The sequence below is a fragment of the Cynocephalus volans genome, chromosome 6, assembly GCF_027409185.1.
Source record: "Cynocephalus volans isolate mCynVol1 chromosome 6, mCynVol1.pri, whole genome shotgun sequence".
NCBI lineage: Eukaryota > Metazoa > Chordata > Mammalia > Dermoptera > Cynocephalidae > Cynocephalus > Cynocephalus volans.
The window spans coordinates 117,165,970-117,185,575 of record NC_084465.1 but is presented as its reverse complement, the minus strand read 5'-3'; the positions used below and the strand labels follow the sequence as shown (position 1 = coordinate 117,185,575).

Here is a 19,606-nt window from a genome sequence, read left to right as displayed (position 1 = left end):
CAGGTGACAGGTAGCTGGTAGGTGCTTGGAAGAATTTCTGTGCATTACTAAATATTTATTTATTTATTCATTTGTATTCATGTGAGCACCAGGTTACTGGTTTACAATTTATGATTTAAACTCTTAAATAAGCATAAATTTGGCTGAACCATGTGGAAGAACACTGAGAAACTATGGAAGAAATGTTAATGAAACATTAAAAGAGAGATCAAATTGATGGCTAGACCAAAAGGCATCTCTGTTAAGGAAGACACCTAAAAAGAACCATTGTGGGAAAGGCGAGAAAGAGAGAAACACGTTATGAAAATCAAAAGCAGGTAGACAGTGCAAAAAGTCTGTAAGCTGTAATTACCATAAATTATCATGGTATAAGAAACAAGGTCTTACAACCTGGATGCTGAAATGAACGGAACACTGCTTTCATATCACACATGCCTCTCATTTCACTTGCTATAAGTGGGCTCTACCTTTTCAAAAGCCCGTTTCTTACATAAATCACAGATTTTTGATAGAATCTGCTTTATCTTCTGAAACGTGTACTAAACCTACACCTAGTTATGAATATGCTCTCAAGATTCCATCACTGCTCATTAAATAATGTATCTGAGAACAAGAATGTTAACTTGTTTGTATTAAAATACCTGAACAAATCAAGGGATGGCATTAATATTTCATTAACAACACCTAAGATCTGCTAGAATAGGTATGACTGGTCATGTTCAAATTATCTGTTTGTATGTCTGTCTCCTCTCTCAAGTTCCTAAGGATCGGGTTTATTTTTAACCCCAGCCCCTAGCATTTGATAGGATGTCAGTGGACATCTGTTGAACTAAATAGGTAATTAAACAACAAAATTGATAACTACATGTTGATTCCATGATAAGTAAACAAATAGCACATACAGAAAACTCATATAAAAAAATACAAATATAAGAACACATTCATTTCAACCCTAGTGGAAAAAATTTAATCAGGTAGCAAATTTTTTTAAGGACAGGATTTAATGTTACTAAAGTGATGGTGAAATGTGACACAATGGTGTCATGCATAACAACACACATTATAATGCAACATTGCTTTCTGTAGTATAAACTAAATAACAGCATTATCATCTTAGGAGGTAATTTTGCAATATGATGGCTACATAAATATTAATTTCCTGTAGATGCAGTGATTCTAAACTCTAGAGAATTCATCATAAAAAAATAATTTAGATGGGGAACAGCTATAATCATTAAAATAGTGACTGGCCATGTGAAACAGAAGGTGCTAGATGTCTGACAAAATGGATAAAATCAGTCTGAGCTAGCAAAGCCAGTTGGAAGACAATTTTGAGTCCAGGTGAAAAATAATGGGAGCCTGAGTAAGGTAAAAGGAAGGATGGCATCAAGAAGCAGAGACCAAGTCAAAAGATAACTAAAGAGGCAGAATTGCCAGATCATAGTGACATCCTGGATATGAGAGGAGGGAGAAGAAAGAGGGGGACTGACAGGTGACTGGAGGAGTGATGCATTCAATGCCCTAGGGCAGGGGCCAGCAAACTTTTTATAAAGGGCCACACAGTAAATACTATAGGCTCTGTGGACCACATGGGTCACTGTCGTGGCATACACTCTGCCGTGGTAGTGTGTGGCTGTGTTCCAATATACCTTTTCTACAAAACAGACAGTGGGCTGGAGTTCATCTGCAGGCTGAAGCTGGGTGAACCATGGACTGGGGAATACGAGAAAACGAGGCCAGTTTGAGGAGGTAGCTCATGAGTTCCATTTAGTGGGACACTGAAGCAGACACATTCAAGACAGAGATGGCAGCGTCGATCAAGGGATGAAGAGAGGCCAGGGCTGGAAGCATAAAATTGGGAGTCAGCAACGGCGAGGTGACAGTTATGGGGCTGAGATCACCCAGGTGGAGGATCTGAGATGAGAGGAGACCAAGGACACTTCCCTGTCCAAGTCCAAGGATAGATATGGAATGATACTGTGTACCGCTATGGTCCTGAAAAGGAGGAACCATGACGACCTAATCTCCCTTCACCCACGCTCTTTAAAAAAGAAGACTCCTGTTTTCAAAGTGGGGCTTTCGTTTCCTTTTCCAAGATACATAACTTTAAAGATTCAAATTTATAGATGGAAAAGAAAACTTTCTACTGGCCTGAAAATAATGCAGTTCTAAAATAAAGTGCCTATTAACATTTTTATGTTTTATTTTTATTATGAAATATTCCCTACATAAAAAACATTTAGTGTGTATGTAAGGTATAGTGAATGACAAAACAACTGTACCCATGCTCATATCTCAAGAAGTAGTTCATTACCAACACCACTGACAACTTTTCACACCATAAGCATTAGTCTCTAAACGATAGGTCAAAGCAGGCAACCCACAGCCAGATAAAGCTTGCAGAGATGTTTTCTTTGGCCTACACAGTGTTTTTTTTTTCTTCTTAGTTGCCAACATTTAAATATCAAGAAACTTCACATGGAAATCAGCACTCTGGAGTATCATTAAAACTGGGAAAATGTGGCTATACTGCACACGTGCTCGCCATGGCAGCAAGTTACTAGCACTGACAAGCAATGCTCCCCTTCAAATGACCACATAGTCACCAGTTCGCCAGTCTTCACCATTCCCTCTTGTCTTACACCCCCTCTCATTTCACTTATTTATCTTACTTGTCTTGGCACTTGAGTTTGTGACCCCTGCTGATACAATAAAACTGTGGTTTCCAAACTTTTGGAGTATGGGAAACATTATTTAAAGTAAAAAACCTTCACAGATTCTCTTAATAGATACACTACTAAAAGCAACATAAGTCCACAGTCCCTATTCACCATTTTGAAATCTAAAAAACTCTAAACAATTTTTTTTGTAACTCATTTGGCAACAAAACTTGACTTGAACTGATATGAAGCTATTAGAATCTTTATATATCCATTTAGTGTGAATACATTCATACATTTTGCTATTGAGATAACATGATTGATTATGGGATGCTGTCCCAAACACCCCTGGAGGTATTATATAACAACAGCACATGTTCATTATTTCTTTCAAAAATCTGAAAAATTTTTAATTCTGAACCTTAGCTGGCCCCAAGGGTTTCAGATATGGGACTGTGGATCTACTATACTTTTAATATCTAGGTTTAAGAAAACACACACGAAAAGCAGATGGGAGTGTAACAGTATCTTTAAATGGCTTTGTACTTGATTAATTACTATGGCATCTACCTACATTTGAAAGACAGAAACAGAATGATATATGCAAAACATCCTGTGGGCTGACAAAAACGCATACCTGATCCTTGAACCCCGTGCCACAACTGTCAAATGCAGTGTGTGCACACTGATCCTGTAACCCTGTACCACAATGTCAAACCCTGGAGATTCTGCCTGGTACATGCTGAGGACTCTGCCATGAGGGTAACCCCATAATAGAACAACACTCCACCTGCATATGTAAAGATGATGCTGTCAGACCACATCCTTTTACGGTTCACTTTCTTCCCTAGTGAAGGATGGATTTTTACTCACCATTAAATACCCTGTCTGATATTCCAGGATTTCACAGCATGTAAACTGCATAACTAGGCATGGAAGATCAGACTGAGAAGAAGCTGTAAAGATAAGGATTTCTTCCCATTTACCTCCCCCCATGCAGAGGCTGGATGGAATCTACCCAAATTAAAGCAAAGCACAGCTATACCTGCCCTTCTCAGAAATACTGTTCAGAGCTTCCCTAGAAAAGGCAGAGGTAACAAGCAGTGTGAGGAGGATAAACAGTGGAGTAGGTGAGGGATGTAGAATGCTACTGCTGGCAAAGTAAGGACAAGGTTTGTGACTGTCAAATATAGGAAGCGCTGTCTTGTAGAAGAGAGACAAGACTTATTCAATGTGGCATCCGCAGGTAGAAACAGATTTTGACTCAGCTTGAGAATTCAGAACTCATATTGCTAGTAATGGATCCAGCTATCTCGTGAGGCAGTGAGTCCTCTGCTCCTGGAGAGGGTCATCAGATCTCTATGCTCAGGATTTCAGGCTGCTACAGAATCAGAAATCTAGGTCTGGATCCACAGCTCTGTCATTTACTAGCTCCATGAACTCTGTGATCTCTGGCTTCCTCATCACTAAATCAGAAATAAATAACATCCACTCTGAGAGCTGCTGTGAGAATGCAGTGAGATAATTTATGCAAAGCACCTAGCCCAGCAGCTTAATAAACACAGAAAACATTTCATAGACATTAATAAACATTAATACTTCCCTGAAGAAAAGGCAGCCCAGATTCTGCAGTCAAAAGCGCACGGGATCCAGAGTCAGAAGCCCCACACCCAAGTCCTGCCTCAGCCACCTAGTAGCTGTGTGAACTTGGCAAGTCATTTTTGCTTCCTTATAAAATAGAAATGATAACTGCCAATTGGAAAAAACCAGGCCAGTGCTTTAGTACAGCGCGCTGTAAACTAAACCACTATAGGAATGTTGATGATTAATATTCTCAGATCTTTTAAAGATCTCAGCAAAGGAAAGGATGAGCTCTTCAACAAATCCAAAGAACTGAGAATGTAGTAGCATCAGGGTAAGGTACAGAAGAAAAAAAGAAAAAGACTAACAGGGATTGTTAATTTTCAGATGCTTCTAGACAAGCAGTTGTCAACGGGGGGCCCACAGGCCAAATCTGGCCTTGAAGTATTTTCTTTAGTCTCATGGATTATCATGGTGGTTGTTTAATTTGAATTAGATGCTGTCTAATGTTCATAAAACCCAGATTTCAGGCTTTTCTTAAAAACTCAAAAGGTGGCGCTACAGTGGCCCCCATTCGCACATAGCCTCTTTGCTGGACCATGGCCCTCCAGGTCTCCCACAGCCCTCACCTGGCCAAGGCACTTGTTTATATTACTAGCCTGGCTAGTTTGTAACCTTGGCTTATCTAAAGAGAACTAACTGGGAAGGCATTTGGACCTCCAGGGGAAACTTCAATCTCTGCAGAAATCAACATCTATCGAGATACTCCCTACCAGAGCCTAGGTACTATGCTCTCCTAGTTATGGCCTTCAAATTCCTTTTCTCCTTGACAGTTTTATCTCATAACTTCAAGCTCCTCTTCTTCAGGTATACCTTCCTCTATTCAGGATTTTACCACCCAAGAGCACCACCTGTGCCCACTGGATTATCTGCATCTGAAAGTTTTCAAGAAACAAAACATCTCTCTTTTTAGCAGGACTACAAAAGACAAAACATAAGGTTTACTGCTTGTCTGACCAGCACCCATTGTTCCCTACTGGTGGTAACTGCACCCCGGTGCACCTTGGGGAACCAGGACTCCTCCATTCTTGGTCCTGACAGCTTGGGTGGGACTGCCTCCATTCCATTTCCAGGGAAAGCCATGTGACCCAGAAGCATTCAGAGACAATCCTGGGACTCTGGCCACAGTGACTGGGAGAAAAATATTCTTTCCCTCTGGCACTTGAACTGGGGGATCTCCCTGTGGACACAGCCTGAAGAAAGAGTGGAGTCCCTGGATCCAGCTAAGTCTACAGGACTCTTTTGGTCACCTATGAGCCAATTTATTCTCGTCTTTGCTCAGGGCAGTTTGAATTCAGTTTTCTTACAACCAAAAGAGAACTAATCAATACAAGAAAGATTTAAAGAAGTGCTTGAAAATGGAAGAAAGCGCTCTGCTCACATTTTCCTCTGGAAGCTTTGGCTACCTCTCTCCACCCGATAACAGCTAGGTTTTGCTCGGAGCGTCAGCCACCTCTTCATAAGCAGTTATCTCATGCGTATAATAATTTTTTTCTTGCCTATCTCCTCCACATATCTGCTGAGTTCCTTCAGGGCAGAAACCAGGTCATATTCACCTTTGATTCTCTAATACCTTGCACAGTGGCACAGTTTGGGCTCAGCAAATGTCTGTTGAATGTATGAATCAACAAAAGGAAAGTGGACAAAAAGAACTACTACTGCTCTTCTTTGGGACACCCATATCATGAGACCACCTCATAAACCTTGCCTCTGTAATACACAGACCATCTTCTCAAATAGGTTTTCCCGCCCACTATAAACAAACTACATCATGAGAACCCATTACTCCCAGGCACTACTAATTCTTCACACATCCGTCCCACGGAACCCCACTGTGGGGTTACTCACAAGGTCTCCATACAGAGGAGAATATCTCATTGCAAGACACCATCTAGAACTCTATGAATTGATAAATCAACACACGGTGGGCTTGCCACTTACATATATAATTTCTTCTCCATCTAGATCACAGAGGGAAAAACCTTTGCTTTCTAGCCTTCACTCTCACCCAAATACACCCAGAATCCTTATTCTGGTGCCTGACAACCATCTGCTTCCACATAATAACAATTCTAGGCTCTCTCCTGTCTTCATTTCTCCTCCCTAGTCCTTTAATACTGCTCAAGTGGAAAAAATACAAGAATATCTAGGCAATCAACAGCAGGAAAGCAACAGGTTCCCCAGTAAAAACAGATGTTCTGACTTTGGGTACATAAGTGCCACACCCTTTAACAGCTCTGCAATAGCTGCAGCTTTCCACTGGCATCTAGCAATAAAGATTTTCAAAAAGTCAAAGGTCAGAATTACAGTCCCCGTGTGAATCACCATCTACTCTACCCAGTTCATGTTTTCCCATACCAGGGCAATCTGGTAAGAACTAGAATCCTGGAATTAACAATGTTGACTGAGCATCCACCATGTGAAAGGAACCATGTATCCCAAAGCAGTTCCTGGGAATCAAAGGAGACATAGCAAACAAGGACTCTTACAAGGCTGTTAGTCTAATGCAGAACACAGACAAGTAAAGAGGCAATTGCATTACAGAAAAACAGGTGCTGCATGGGATTATGAAAATGCCCAGCAGGGACATCCAATCTATGTTGGAGCATCAGGTAAGGCCTTTCAGAGGCAGAGAATCCTGAAGAATGAGTAGGAGGTGGCGAAAGGAAGGTGTGGTGAAAGAGGCTTCTGAGAATTCCAGGCAGAGGCTAATAAATGAGAAAGCATGGTCTCGTCTGGAAACTGAAAGTGGGCAAGTATGATTGGAATTGAAATGTATGAAGGGAGAAGTGGCCCAAGAGGAAGCAGGAGCCAAAGAGACCCTACATGGCTTTGGAGATTTAAGTCTCAGAATTTCATATAAAAAGAGCAAACGTCCCTTGCCTGATACAATCTAAAAACAGGCCAAAATGCCATCTCGCAAATGTAGGTTGGTACTCACTAAATATTGATTCCTTAAAGCACATTGCTGAGAATACTAAAATGGGTAGAAAACCCACAAAAAATGTTCTTATAATCTGCTTGCAGATTCTTGCTTGAAACATTAGTCCCCATTAGCACTCATGTCTACCTTCCTCTCAGCATTATTTCTTTAATTTTCCTACAAATAACAGAAAAGCAGTCAGGTCTAGGCTTTAGGGGCAGGGATTATCTCTGGAAATAGGATAAACGCACACCAAGATAACATGGTGGGTATCAAAAAAAAAAAAATTAAACAAAACTAAGCAAAAAGTTGAAGGAAATGAAACAAAAGAAGCAAATTTAGAAAACTCAAGAGGAAGTAAAAGTATTTTCATACACACAAAAAAAGAAGTGTCTCACGTGCTTCAGCCAAACCAAACTCCCCTTAACTGTCGAAAAATGAAAAACAAAAGTAAGAGCGGTGGAAAATTCACATTTTCATATCTTTTTGCAGAATAAACAGTAAGTTGATACAGTACAGCTAGCTGTCCTGGAAGACCTTGAAATATTTGCCCCCGATAAAACTGCTTATGACAATCACCTCCACAAGCTCTCAAAACCACAAATCATTCTTGTTCCACAGCCTGATCATCCAGAAACTCTGGTCTATGCTGTCCTTTAACGATCAATAATGCTCCTTGTCAAGCAGTACCAAAGAAACATGGAGAAGTATCTGTTTCCAAATCTAAGGTGAGAAAGACTTTTTTTCTTTTTAATTGGCACAAGGCCTCTCCACAATCCCTTTCTCCAAATTTCTAAATGTCAGGAACTTGCAGCAGCAGTCAAGTTCCTCTTAGCCCTGGTTTCCAGACAGCACCACCTCTGGATTCCCTCAAAGGGCGTTCTGAAATTCACTAAGCAAATCCGACTGGCTTTAATAACTCTTTAGTCACTCACTGCCATCATGCATTTGTGGGAGAAGTGCTCGCAGCAGCGGGTCGCCCGGAAAGGCTGCGCACGCCGCCCCCAAAGCACGGCGCTGGGCACACGAACTATCCCAGTTTCAGCACAACGAAGCGAGCGAGCCCGACGGGGAAGAGAAGGTAAGAGTTGGGTCCAGTCCCTGGAGGGCGACGTTCCACGGGGCAGGGACTGAGGGCAGTGGGGACCCCGAGGGGTGGCTGCGAGGAGACAGCGGCGCGCCCCGCTGGTCTCGGGGGCCAGGCGGCGGCGGGGCGCAGGCAGGCGGCCCGAAGCTCGGCGTCCAGGCCATGGCGCGGCGCAGCCCCCAGTCCCGGGCCCGCTGGCCTCGGGCAGGGCCGCTGCCGGGTCTGCAGGCGCCGGGCCCGCGAAGAAGCCGTCCCGACCCCGGCCCCACGCGGCCCCCGGCCCGGGGCGGTCCCGCGTACTCGCCTGCCCACGGTCTGGTTGGCCAGCTGCTTCATGCGGTTGAACTGCTTCTTCATGGCGGCGGCGACGGCGGCGGCGGCCCGTGGGGCTCGGGCCGAGCAAGGCTGGGGACGGCCTGGCAGATCCTACATCGCTTCCCAGCCCAGGCTGCGGCGGCGGTTCCCCGGGCCGGCGGCCCCGCCCTCGCCGCGTCACTTCCAGCGGCGCCGCCCGCCAGCCCGCCTGGCCGCCGGTCCGGCCGAGGAGGGCCGAGCAGAGCCGAGCAGGGCCGAGGAGTGTCGAGCGGGGCCGAGCAGGGCCGAGCAGGGCCGAGCGGAGCCGAGGAGGGCCGAGGAGGGCCGAGCAGGGCCGAGCAGAGCTGAGCAGGACCGAGGAGGGCCGAGCGGAGCCGAGTAGGGCCGAGGAGGGCCGAGCAGGGCCGAGCGGAGCTGAGCAGGACCGAGGAGGGCCGAGCGGAGCCGAGCAGGGCCGAGGAGGGCCGAGCGGAGCCAGGCAGGCAGGCCAGGCAGGGACCCGGAGACCAGGGACGCTGAGACTGCCCGACGCCGCCCCATGACCCTCTAGTCTGTATTATCGCATGAAAATCCTCCTTGTGGAAAGCCCCAGTCCGGTGCCTTGCAATCTTATTAGGACCTTTACACACTATGGCTGATCGATCAGCAATAGATTGATCGGTTGATGTTTAAAACTCAGTCCCATGAGGAGATCTCAAACACGTGTGGAAGGAAGACAGGCGCGGAGTACGAACGAGTGACACCCTGTGCATGACGTTCAAGAGCAGACTAAGCTCATCCGTGCTAGCAGAGACCAGAGCAGGGCTGGCCGGGCAGAGGGCGGAGGATGAACTGCAAAGGGCACGTGAGATCTTCTCGGATGATGGAAATGTTCAACATCTTCTTTAGGATAGTGCGTATGCGCAGGTGTAGACATCAGTCAAAATGTGCGCATTTGTACTCTTAAGACGGATTTGTTTCACTGTGTGCATTTTACCTCCAGTTGAAATAGTAACTGTGGCGTGAATATCACGAGCTGCAGGACAAATATGTACTGTAGGGGCCACTTAATAAAAAAGTGGAAAGCAATGTGTATTTTTCCTACCACGCGCTCATACACACTCAGGGAAAGGTATTTGGGGGTGGCCTTTCTGAAGCAGGTGCCATGGCGGCTGGCGACGGGCTGGCAGGAGCTGCATGTGGCTCTGGGGAAAGTCACTAATGAATGAATGCAGAGGGAGAAGGGGCCAACCCCAATGGTGAGAGGCCATGGGGATGGATGAGCAGGTGCCTGCAGCCACTAGAGATGAGAGCCCTAGTTAGGCCCAGGCCATGGGCATTGCCAGGCAGCACCCAGCCATTGGTGGGTTGCTGAGCTCCGTTGCCTAGGGATACCCTTCTGTGTTTAGATTCATAGCCCCACAGGAACTGTGGTGCAGGGACACTTGCCTGGGGATGTCTGACGGTGCAGAACGCTTTCTTCAGAGCATACCAGGTCAGTTCTATGACCCGCAGCAATGACCACTTGGTTTGGTGGCCAGAGCTCCAGCTTAGGCCATTCCCTGGGGCAAATGGGCATCAATGTAGTTTCCATCACTGGCCACACCTCTAATTTAAGAAAGGATGTGCTCATAAAGGGCACAGAAAAGGGCAAAGAGTTACCTAACTCTAGGAGAAAGATGGAAGCTCTTCCATCATTCCTAAGAGCAGAGAATGAGAGACTTAAAAATATTTGTAGTGGGCCGACCCCGTGGCTCACTCGGGAGAGTGCGGTGCTGGGAGCGCAGCGGTGCTCCCGCCGCGGGTTCGGATCCTATATAGGGATGGCCGGTGCTCTCACTGGCTGAGCGTGGTGCGGGCGACACCAAGCCAAGGGTTACGATCCCCGTACTGGTCACAAAACAAACAAACAAACAAACAAAACCCAAAAAACAAAATGAAGGAGAAAGCATCATCAGTAAACTAAAATGAGATCTAGGTGATGAGGAAAAGAGAATTTGTCAAACTGAAGATGATGAAATGAACATTACTGTAGAATCAGATGTGCAAAAAGAAAAGTTAATTCAATGTGAACTGACTCTTAATGATTTACATTTAACCAATCAAAGCCTTGAGAATAAAATAGAAGATTTGGTAAATCAACAAAATAAGTCATGGCAATATTATTTTAACATCCAGAAGGAGAACTTTAAACTTAAGGACATATTAGACAAAATAAGAAGGAGACACATTCTAGAGTCATGAATATGTCTCTCAATCAAGACTCTAACAGTAACTTTAAGGATGACTTACTTGAAGAAAGGGATGCCGAAGTCAGAATCTTAAAGAGCTTTCAGAAATGAAACAGCTCAAAGAAAATTTAAATAAAGTTGCTATGGATTTCCAAATAAAAAATAAAAAGTTGGTTTTAGCCCTGGAAGATGTAAGACATTAGTCAGAAGCGTCTATTGTTGATAACAGATTTCTCTGATTGTTAACAATCAGATTTCTCGGGAAAAAAACAGTATTGTGGAGGCCCCAAACATGGAAAAAGGACAGTTCAAAGCAGAATTGTGTCCGACTGAAAAGAGTCTGTTGGAAGAAACAAACAAGTATGAGCAAACCAGCAAAGAACTGTCCAATGTTTCTAATCTGAATAGTTCTGCTGTATAGCTAGAGCATGAGTGTTTAATCAAACTCAGTCAAGAGAATGACTTTGAACTAGCAGAACTCAAAAAGAATACTGAGCAGATGGATGCTGACCATAAAGAAACTGAGGAAATTTTGCCATCTACTTCAGGAGAGCAGAAGCAATTGACACAACTTAGAAAAACAGAACGAAATTTTTACTGAAAAACTTAAAGGAAGTTCAGATCTTGTGGAGGAATTAGATAAATATACTCAAGCCTTAATAAAAAATGAAATTTTATAGCATGCCATAAAAGAAAAAGACAGAAATTTCATATTTGAAAGAAAAAAGTGATCATCTGAAAGAAGAGCTGGAATGACTCAGAGAACAAGAGAGTTAAGCTGCTCCTGCAGCTGCGCCTAAAATGTTGGACACTATGACAGAACTAGCATCTGAGATACCTCAAATAAATGAAATCAAAGGTAATCCAGAGGAGGAAATAAAACATAAAAAGATAATTAAAAATCAAAACCAGAGTGAGATGCAACTACTGCGATATTTTCAAGAGCAGAAACAAGAACTGGATCATTTAAAATACCAGCACAAGCAAAGCAATATTGCACATGCCCAGCTCCTTTCAGCAACAGATGAAGTTAAGAATCTGCAAAACACAACAGAACAAATCAAAACTCAGCTGCATGACAAAAGACGAGACTTTCAAACAGACTGATGTTTTTCAAGTCAGAAAAGATCACTGTCTTCAAATAGGAAGTGGAAGTGAAAAGCATGATTTATCTAAACCCAAAACTTAGAGAGTACTAAAACGAATAAAGGAACAAGAATTGGAGATTAAATTTATAAATGAAAAAATGTCTCTAACTAACCAGATTGATCAACTGTCTGAAGATGAGGTTGATAAACTAACTCAGATTATCCAGAAGCAGGATTTGAAGGTGCAGGGTCTCCCCACTAGAATAACTTCTGCTTCTTACACTCAGGATATTATTTACCTTCAGCAGCAACTGCAAGTGTATATGTTGGAAAGAGAACAAATGTTAGCTGTTTGGGATGAGAAAGTTAGGGAAAATAGCTATCTAAAAAGAGAGTATCACCAAATAATGGAAATAATTGTTGTCAAGAAGTAGCCCCCGTTAAACTGCAGGATGAAAATAAGAAATTGTCTGCTAGACTTGAAAGTAGCGGTCAGGACATGTTTAGAGAAACTATTTAGAATTTATCATGTCTTATTCGAGAAAAAGACATTGAAATAGATGCACTGAGTCAGAAATGTCAGACTTTGTTGACAATTTGGCAAACATCCAGCACTGGTAATGAGGTTGGAGGTGTTACTAGTACACACTTCGAGGAGCTTCTACACGAATGAGTTAAGTTAAAACAGCAAGTTAGGAAAATGGAAGAGTGGAACCAGTGTTCTGAGAAAATTCCAGGTCTCGCTGGCTAGACCTGGGTTCTTGGTGTCTCCAACAAAGAATTGGACAAGACACACCAGAAATGAAAGGTAAAAGCAATTTTATTTAGCAAAGAAGAATACATTCTGGAGAAAATGGAGAGGGCTCGAGTGAGAAAGAGTGCTCAAGAGCCCTGAAGGTTATATTCCCGGGGGGGTTTAAGCCCTCTTAGCTGGATTTGTGCCATCTGTTCATTGGTTGAACCCTGAATATAATCTCTGTCATATTGGTTAAAGAGACTGGCGCCCTAGCGGGTGGGAACTCATTGGTCTAACCAAATGGCGCCCAAGATGAGGGGCTCCCTGTCTGGAATTGTCTGTCTCCTGTGGTCGCTTCTGCGCATGTGCATGCCTGCTCAGGGAACCAGTTTGTCCCATTTGTAAATAACCAGTTTTTCCTTCTCCCGCTTTTGTCTCTATCTAACTTCCTACCTCACCAGCAGGTCATGACCATAGTAAAAAATATGCAACGTGAGGCCATCCACCTTCAAACAGAAATTCAGCAACTTCAGGTACAGGTTTTAATTGTCAGTAATACTAATTCTAAACTACAGATGAACTATACTGACAAGCCAAAATTATGAAGGGAATGAAACCAAACAAAACGCTGGGGCAGAAATTAGCACATATTCAACACAGCATGGAGCAGTCTGCAGTACCAAGAATAGTCTTTTCAGACAGTTCGGTATTTTCCCACAGCTCTCCACCAAATCGTCACATTTTTCCAAGTCAGCAGAATGTCTTTAGGAGAGTGAGTCTGACATATTGCGTTGAGTCTTCTAAGTCGCTCCAACGAGAGATTGAAGTGCTAAGAAAATCACTGCAGGAAAATGATGCAACCATCAGAACCTTCCAGGAAGATACTCAGAGACTGTTGGATGCGACTGATGCCTCCTCAACGAAAGAACACGGACATGGATTCAGAAATTAAGCAGCTAAAGGAGAAACAAAACAGTTTACAAAAGTTACTTACAGGAAAGAAGCTTTTCATCACAGACAAAAGTTGACATTTACATTCTGTGAGGGAAAATCTCACTAATGAAGTCAATGAGCTTTTCCAGCAGGCAGTGAGAAACCTGAAGGAGAGGATGTTAATTTTAGAAATGGATATGTGGAAACTACTATAGGGAAATGAAGTTCTACATTTACACAACAAAGAATTACACTTAAACCAGGAGCTGGAGAGATTACATAAATATTTTTTACCATCAGAAGATGATTCTCAAGCTGGAGATGTTTAAAGAAAACAAGCCACTATGTGTATGTAGTTTATCATAAAGTGACTTTCTGGAAACATGTGTTTTCAACTTTACCTTAAATTTAATGAAAATATTCTTAATGCTTTTTTAAAAAAAACCCTGTCATTTCAGGGCTGTAAAGGTATTCACCAAACTTAAAACAGTGGTGACTTCTTGTTGGTGGGATTGGAGGATGGTCAGAGGATGCTTCAGGTAGTGTTTGTAATACCTTAATTTTTTACAAAGAGCAGGTATTTGTGTATACCTTGAATCATTAAAACATTAGTTTGTATTAAGTCTCAAAAATTATAAAATACATGAGTGTACACTTCTTGTATAGGAAAGAAGTTGAACAGCGCAAAAGTACAAGATGCATAAAATTTTTAAAATGAAATGTCCCTTTTTGGGCTAAGTCCCACTCCCCTTTCCATTGCCTGGGAAATCACCCTATTGTTAAACTCTTTTCCTTCAGGTCTTTTAGAAATACTCATATAAATATATTTCTATAGATGGGAGTATATTATTCTCTGACTTGCTTTTAAAAAAAAATCACTACACCTTGGAGATCTTTCCAAATATGAATGATTATATCTTACTCTTTTTAAAAGCAGAATTTCACCGCATGCATGTACTCTATTTAGTTCCTGTTGATTGACATTTAAGCAGTATCTACCCCCAAATCCTACAAAATGTTCGTGATAAATTCCCTTGCCCATTTCCTCAAGGGCCACTCCAAACCTTTATCACTTTCCTGAAGTAAGATCATGCCTTCAACCCTCTTGAAGACATTAGAGACCAGCAGTCAAGACCTCTTAATTTCCCACATCCTCTTCCTATGTACTACTATTCATCTCTACTTCTTCCCCCCACCCCCAGCTTTTTTTTTTTTTTCTTTTTTTTTAGAGGAAAAGGGATCCAGCTTTGTAGTTCAAGGCTAATTGCATTCTGGAGACCATTCAGACTTCTTCAAAGACCTCCTCATTCTATTAGTTTTCCATTCTGCTTTATCTTCAACCTCTCTTTTTCCCTGAGCATATGAGCATGTCCATGTTTCTCCTGGCATATACTAGTCTCCTTTCTGTTCCTAAAGCATCCACCTTATCTCTCTACCTTTCACAGCTAAGATTTTGAAACAATGCTTTACTCCTTCTCACCATCTCATTATTCATTGACTTCTTTCTGAAAACTTCACAAAATCTTATCTCATTAACATCCCAGGAATGTTCTAATTACTGAATCCAATGCACACTTTTTAGCCTTTGTTCTTAAACACTCTGTAGTGTCTGGTAAATGTTAACCAAATCTTCATTCTTTAAATTCTCTCTGCCTTCTTCATTTTTTTGTGATTCCACCCACGCTCCCCAGGTTCCCTTCCTAACATCAGACCTTTTTCTCTCAGTCTCTTTTGTGGCTGTTGCTTCTGATCACTTCTTAAAGGTTAATATTCTCCAGGGTACCATCTTCAGCTAACAGGATCTTCTCACTATCCCTGCAGATTTAGGGCAAGTTCATCCACTCCCATGATTTGGCTTTCACCTGTATGCCAATGACTTCTGAATTTCTTTGTCTAACATCACCCTTCTCCTGACTCCACACTGGTTTATCTAATTCTCTGTTGGACAAAACCTCTATCAGCATGTCCATAGGCTTCTCAAAATCAACAAGTCCAAAAGAGAACTCAGTATCTTCCCTTACAACTCTATCATCACCCAGGCAAGAGGCCTCAGAATCATGATATTTCTCTCTCTCTCTCTCTCTCTCTCACCCCCACTACCCTCTCACTTACTCCATAATCAATCAACCACCAAATGTATCTTAATTCTTTCCCTTCATTTCTGGTCCCACTACTCTGGTCCATCCCTTCCTGTCTCTTGTACAGACTGGTGCAGTAGGCTCCTTACCGGTCTAGCTGGTTCCATTCCTGGCCTCCCTTGAACCCATTCTCCACATTGCTGTGAGGGTGAACTTTCTCACAGCAGATGAAAATTTGATGATCTTATTTCCCTGCTTGAAATTATTTTAGGATTCCCCATTGCCTGGAGTCCAAACTTTAGCAGTATATTCAAGGCCTTGCCTTTGCAGTCTTACTTTCTGCTAGTCAGCCACACACAGGCCACCTTCCAGTCACATGTTACTTCTTGCAAATCATAAAGAGACTATTACCTAAATAACTTAAAGCCCATTTGCCTAATCAGAGCAGAATAATGCCTTCAAAGAAGTTTGGACCAGAAGTGGTTTATTTCCTCTTCACTCCACTGGTAAGGGTCTGGGTGGTGGGGAGATTCCCATTCCTACCTTATAGTTATGGGGATGGTTGACCATTGGACAGATGAGATTGACAGCAGTTTGCCAGTCTTATACACTCATGGCCCAGGGGAGGAGGACACTGCCCACCATGCAGGGTCACACTGGGGTTGAACTCCAGAACAGAGTGAACAAGGAGGGGCTGCTGGAGGCAGGCTTTGTAGTAATAAGAGGGTGAGGTGACCCCTGGTTCCCACAGGAGGGTGTCATTGGCTTGTTTGAATAATTCCATAGGCCAGCAGGGAACTAAAGCCCACTACCTGGGAATAAATTATGCCTGGTCCAAGGAGGGTTGTTGGGCTAGGGGACTTATCTGTGGTTGCAGAGGGGGAGGTGAACTTGCAGTTCAACCATTTGAGGCCCTCCCGGTTTTACCACAATGGGCCCTTTGATTACTAGACATCACTTTCAACCTTGGTGATGATGAAGACTTTTAGGGAGGAGGAGAAGTGCTTCCCTAGGAAGCCACATAGGCACTTAACCACATAGCGGGGTGGGTGTCAAAATCGTGAACTTTAGAGATGTCCCCCTTTATGGTCAATACAGGTAATTAAGGAATGTGAGGGGTCTGTGTGGCACTGGTGTAGGGATTGTGTATCCCCAGGGGAGTGTAACTAATCAATGACTGTGACAACAGTGAAGGGGGTGAGTGGGAGTAGTAGTGAGTGTGCTGTGAATATGCCATTTTGTAACTTAAATCAGAGGTTTTTGAGGCACCGTATATCTCTCCATTAAACCAGCTGCTTGGGGCATAGAGGAGAGGTGGAATTTCCCTGGAATGCCTTCTCCAGGAGACCAGCATGGTGTATTCTGAGAAGAGAAATGAATGCCTTGGTCATGACTAATAATATCTGGGACTCTGAAGAGGATGAGTGTCTCAATCTGGCCCAGTATTGTGGCCTTAGAATATGTAGAGACATGTGTTACCTTGATTTATATTTTGGGTATCAGTGAGGCAAGAGATCCCCTGAGTTCTTTAACCCAAAGGGGACAACTCTTTGGCAATAGCTCAACGGTTTGTAAAAAATATGCAGATGGGGCCCTTTGTTGACAGGGACATTGCTATAGTCTGAATGTTTGTGTCCCTCCAATTCAAATGGTGAAATCTAACTCCCATAGTGATAAGTATTAGGAGGTGGGACCTTTGGGAGATGATCAGGTCATGGGGGTAGGGTCTTCATAAAGGGGATTGATGCCCTTATAAAAGAAGCCCAAGAGAACCTTTGCTCCTTCCATGATATGAAGGCACCATCTGTGAGCGAGAAAATAGGTCCTCACCAGACATGGAATCTGCCTTGATCTTGAACTTCCCAGCCTCCAGAACTGTGAGAAATAAATTTCCGTTCTTTATAGGCCACCCAGTCTATGGTATTTTGTAATAACATCGCAAAAAGAATAAGACAGAATTCAGTGCTAAGATAACTGCCTGAAGTTTGGCCAATTGTGCTGACCCTTGTGTCCCTTCCTTCACTAGGGACATACTATTTAAAGGACAGAAAAAGTAACATTTCACTAGCTCCATCATATACAATGATGCCAATGGCATCTATAAAGTTTTTGAACATTCACTAATGTTCACTCAGTAGATTCCAAGGGGATCCACTGGAGCCAAGGGCTCGGGGGAGGAGTGACCTCCTCAAGCACCATGCCATCTGGCAAGGGAGTGAGACAAGAAGGGCCACCCCCACCTGCAGATGACATATGCCAGAGAGCCCAGGTTTGGCTCCATACTGTAGGAAGGAGATCTTGGTATACACACTGAGCTGTGGGGTGCTGCTTCCATGATCCAAGGACTAATGGGCAGCTGGGTATGGAACCTCAGCGCCTGTGGAAGCCTCTATTTCCAGAAGAGCCCAGTGTGGGGCCGGCAATTGCCACTCTAATGGCATATAGTGCAGGGCCAAGGAGAGCAGTTGCTTGCATTAGAATCCGGTGGGCAACTTATAGCCATCATGGGTGGTCCAGATACTGTAGGTGGCAGGAAAGGAGGACACTAAAGCCTCTTCACTGAAGGAGTCTCTGAGGGCACTAACGGGAACACCTGTTGATTTTAATTTGGACAAATTCTAGAGCTTTTTGTTAGAGGGGGCCACACTCAAGGTAGGCTAATTTGCAAGTATGAGCACAAATGGGCTTAAGTAAAATTTGTAAACAAGGAATGTGTTGCCTCCAGAACTCAAAAAGGACTAAAAGATTTTGGACTTCCTTAACAGGTGTGTTCCCAAAAATATCCTCAAAGGAGGATGTCATAAACATATTGTCATACCTGTACTCCTGAAAAGGTGGATGCGGGTAAGAGCCTGTCTGCAAAGACTGTGTGTGATGGCAGAGCTGTGTAGGTCCCTGGGGGTAGCAAGGTAAAGTAGTACTGTGTCCCTCTGGAGGGGAAGGCAAACTGTGGCTGAGAGGCCACTGAAACAGGCAGAACATAATTGCTAAATCTATAAGAGCAAAGGACTTACTATGTTTAAATTTAATGGGATCTCTAGGTGTTTTAAGGATTCTCTATCTCCACAAATTCTCTGTGAATAAGTTCATTTTGACTGTGGCCTGGGTAGGGGCCATTGAGCCTCTTGATCATAAGATGAGGGCTTTGGCATGCTGGTGGGCAAAATGCAAATGTGCTGGATAGGGGTTTGGCACTGGGGAGGGCAGCTCAACACCAAATGCCCCTCCCTGCTGCACTACTGTTTTTTATCATCAGTGTCTGGGCCATCGACTGCCATGGATGTGCACCCTGATACCCTTAGGGTTCAGAAGAGCACAGGAGAGCAGCAGGGGAGGCAGTAGCACCTGACACATCGTCACCCTTGCCTGAATGCCCACCACTCTTAGGAGGCAACCAGGGAGTTCTTCGTACATCTTCCCAGAGTGCTGGCCTCTTTTTCCACATACAGCACAAAGGGTTGTCCCCAGAACTGTGAAGGGGACATACTTTCCTGAACAGTGTGTGTATTGCTGCCCCAAGCAGCCAGTGAGGGTCATGAGGCTAGATGCCATGACCCAAAGAGCTCTCGTCTGACCCCCAGGGAGTAAAACTCAAGCACCGACCACTTAGGGCATTTTGTTGTTGCTGCCACCAGGTGGGAGCCACTGAGGCTACCTGGCAGACACAGGCCACACCTGATGGCACCCCACACCAGGATGTGTACAATTAACATTAGGCTGGGAAGAGATGGCAACACTTAACTGAAATAAGTTAAGCACAAGCTGGCAAGCAACTGGTAGTTATATTCTAGACAGTCATTGCCACCTTATGAAACAAGTTAATTAGCAAAGGTACAGTTAGTTACAACTGATCAGGTGTCCTCAGTTGAGGATGGACCATCCTGTTGGTGATGACAACTATTTTATTCACTGATCTTCACTCCACTGATGAGGGA

At 43.6% G+C, this 19,606-nt stretch overlaps 1 protein-coding gene across 9 annotated transcripts in view; it reads right to left on the bottom strand.

Moving 5' to 3' along the window:
* The window catches only part of ARHGAP17 (Rho GTPase activating protein 17), a 79,779-nt gene extending 70,991 nt beyond the window's left edge, over positions 1 to 8,788 (bottom strand). For all 9 annotated transcript variants that reach the window (XR_010023844.1, XR_010023845.1, XM_063099207.1 and 6 more), the window contains exon 1: positions 8,616 to 8,788. Coding sequence is in view for 7 of the 9 variants with exons in the window: in XM_063099207.1 (XP_062955277.1) it covers positions 8,616 to 8,668 (53 nt within the window). In the remaining 2 variants the exon portion in view is untranslated. The remainder of the gene's footprint in view (positions 1 to 8,615) is intronic.
* Between the last annotated feature and the right edge of the window lie 10,818 nt (positions 8,789 to 19,606).